The following is a 1,324-nucleotide window of genomic DNA, read 5'->3' on the forward strand; positions in this document are numbered from 1 at the left end:
TTTGGTTATTGAGAAGAAGTTGTTTAAAGTTTTTAACATATTTGACCCCTGTGACCTTGAAAATAGATGAAGGTCATTTATTTGAACAAACTTGGTAGCCCTTCATCCCAGTTTGCTTCTGGCCAAATATCATCACCCTAGGCCTTTCGGTTATTAAGAAGAAGTCGTTAGTAAAATATTGACGCCTGACGCCGGACGCCGCACCACGAAGTGCCAGGTGAGCTAAAAAAGATAGGTCAGGTTTTCGTTGACTTCAAAAACAATATACAATCCAGTAACAGGATGTTTTACACTTGTTAACAATAAATAAGTTAAGATGTCAGAATTCTAACAAAAATCAAACACTCAAGTTGTGAGCAACATCTAGTGAATTGTAATGAACAGCCACATGCCATATCATCATTTTCCGTGACTGATCCCATTTAACAAACCTTTACAGCTACCTAAATTGTAAACACAGCAACATGTCCAAGGATTCAATTGCATCATTACCAAACACACATGTTGTGTCTTTAATAATGATAAAATTGGTGTTTTTTTCATTTTCAGTTTATGATATTATTATGAACAACTGATAAATGTTTGCTTTTACCCCAATTTATAATACAGTTGTATTGATAACAAATATGACCTATGGGTTGTCTATGTAGAATCAATCCATTTAATGTGAGGATCTGTTAAGTTTACTAATACGAGTGGTATACCTGCATTCACTTTGAGTTTCTTTGCTTTCTCGATGAACTCTGGAATCCATTCCTTGGCCTCACCAACAAATATGGCTGTTGACAGAGCCATGCATCTCTGTCCTGCGGCACCAAAAGCAGCCCCCACCAACTGGAAGTCAGGGTAGTTTAGTCATACATATCTTATTTGTAATGAGGATTCAGAATTAACCCGCATAAAATAATATGTAATCTCTTGTAATACATTACGAAAACTGTTACAGTGGTAAATGGTTCCAATTCAGTCAGTAATTACAATTATCTCTTATAATGCATACCACATGTTTTATTTCAGTTAAATCACTGACAACTTGAGACAATATATTTAAAGAAAGTTTGTTAGTTATGTCACAAGCGAAGATATTTATTTTATGATCAGAGAATGTAAAAGAGACAGGCTATGAAACAAGAGGCCCATGGGCCTTAACGGTCACCTGATATTTTTATACAGAGAGTTGATTTTGTTTTTAACATGAACAGAAATATTATTCAAAGTGACAAAAAAACAATAAAACCACCTTATTCAATATCTAGCATAAAGATTTCAGACTAAAAAGTATTTGAAACTAGCACCTCTGATTCTAAACAAGGAAAATGAAGAA

At 34.3% G+C, this 1,324-nt stretch overlaps 1 protein-coding gene across 1 annotated transcript in view; it reads right to left on the reverse strand.

Annotated features, from left to right (window-relative positions):
- Positions 1-1,324, reverse strand: part of LOC110466515 (probable methylmalonate-semialdehyde dehydrogenase [acylating], mitochondrial) — a 15,556-nt gene that overhangs the window by 5,473 nt on the left and 8,759 nt on the right. The window contains exon 11 of the mRNA XM_021523049.1: positions 705-834. Within this exon, the coding sequence (XP_021378724.1) occupies positions 705-834 (130 nt within the window). The remainder of the gene's footprint in view (positions 1-704; positions 835-1,324) is intronic.

This window comes from Mizuhopecten yessoensis, unplaced genomic scaffold (genome assembly GCF_002113885.1).
Source record: "Mizuhopecten yessoensis strain PY_sf001 unplaced genomic scaffold, ASM211388v2 scaffold11135, whole genome shotgun sequence".
In the NCBI taxonomy this organism is placed as follows: domain Eukaryota; kingdom Metazoa; phylum Mollusca; class Bivalvia; order Pectinida; family Pectinidae; genus Mizuhopecten; species Mizuhopecten yessoensis.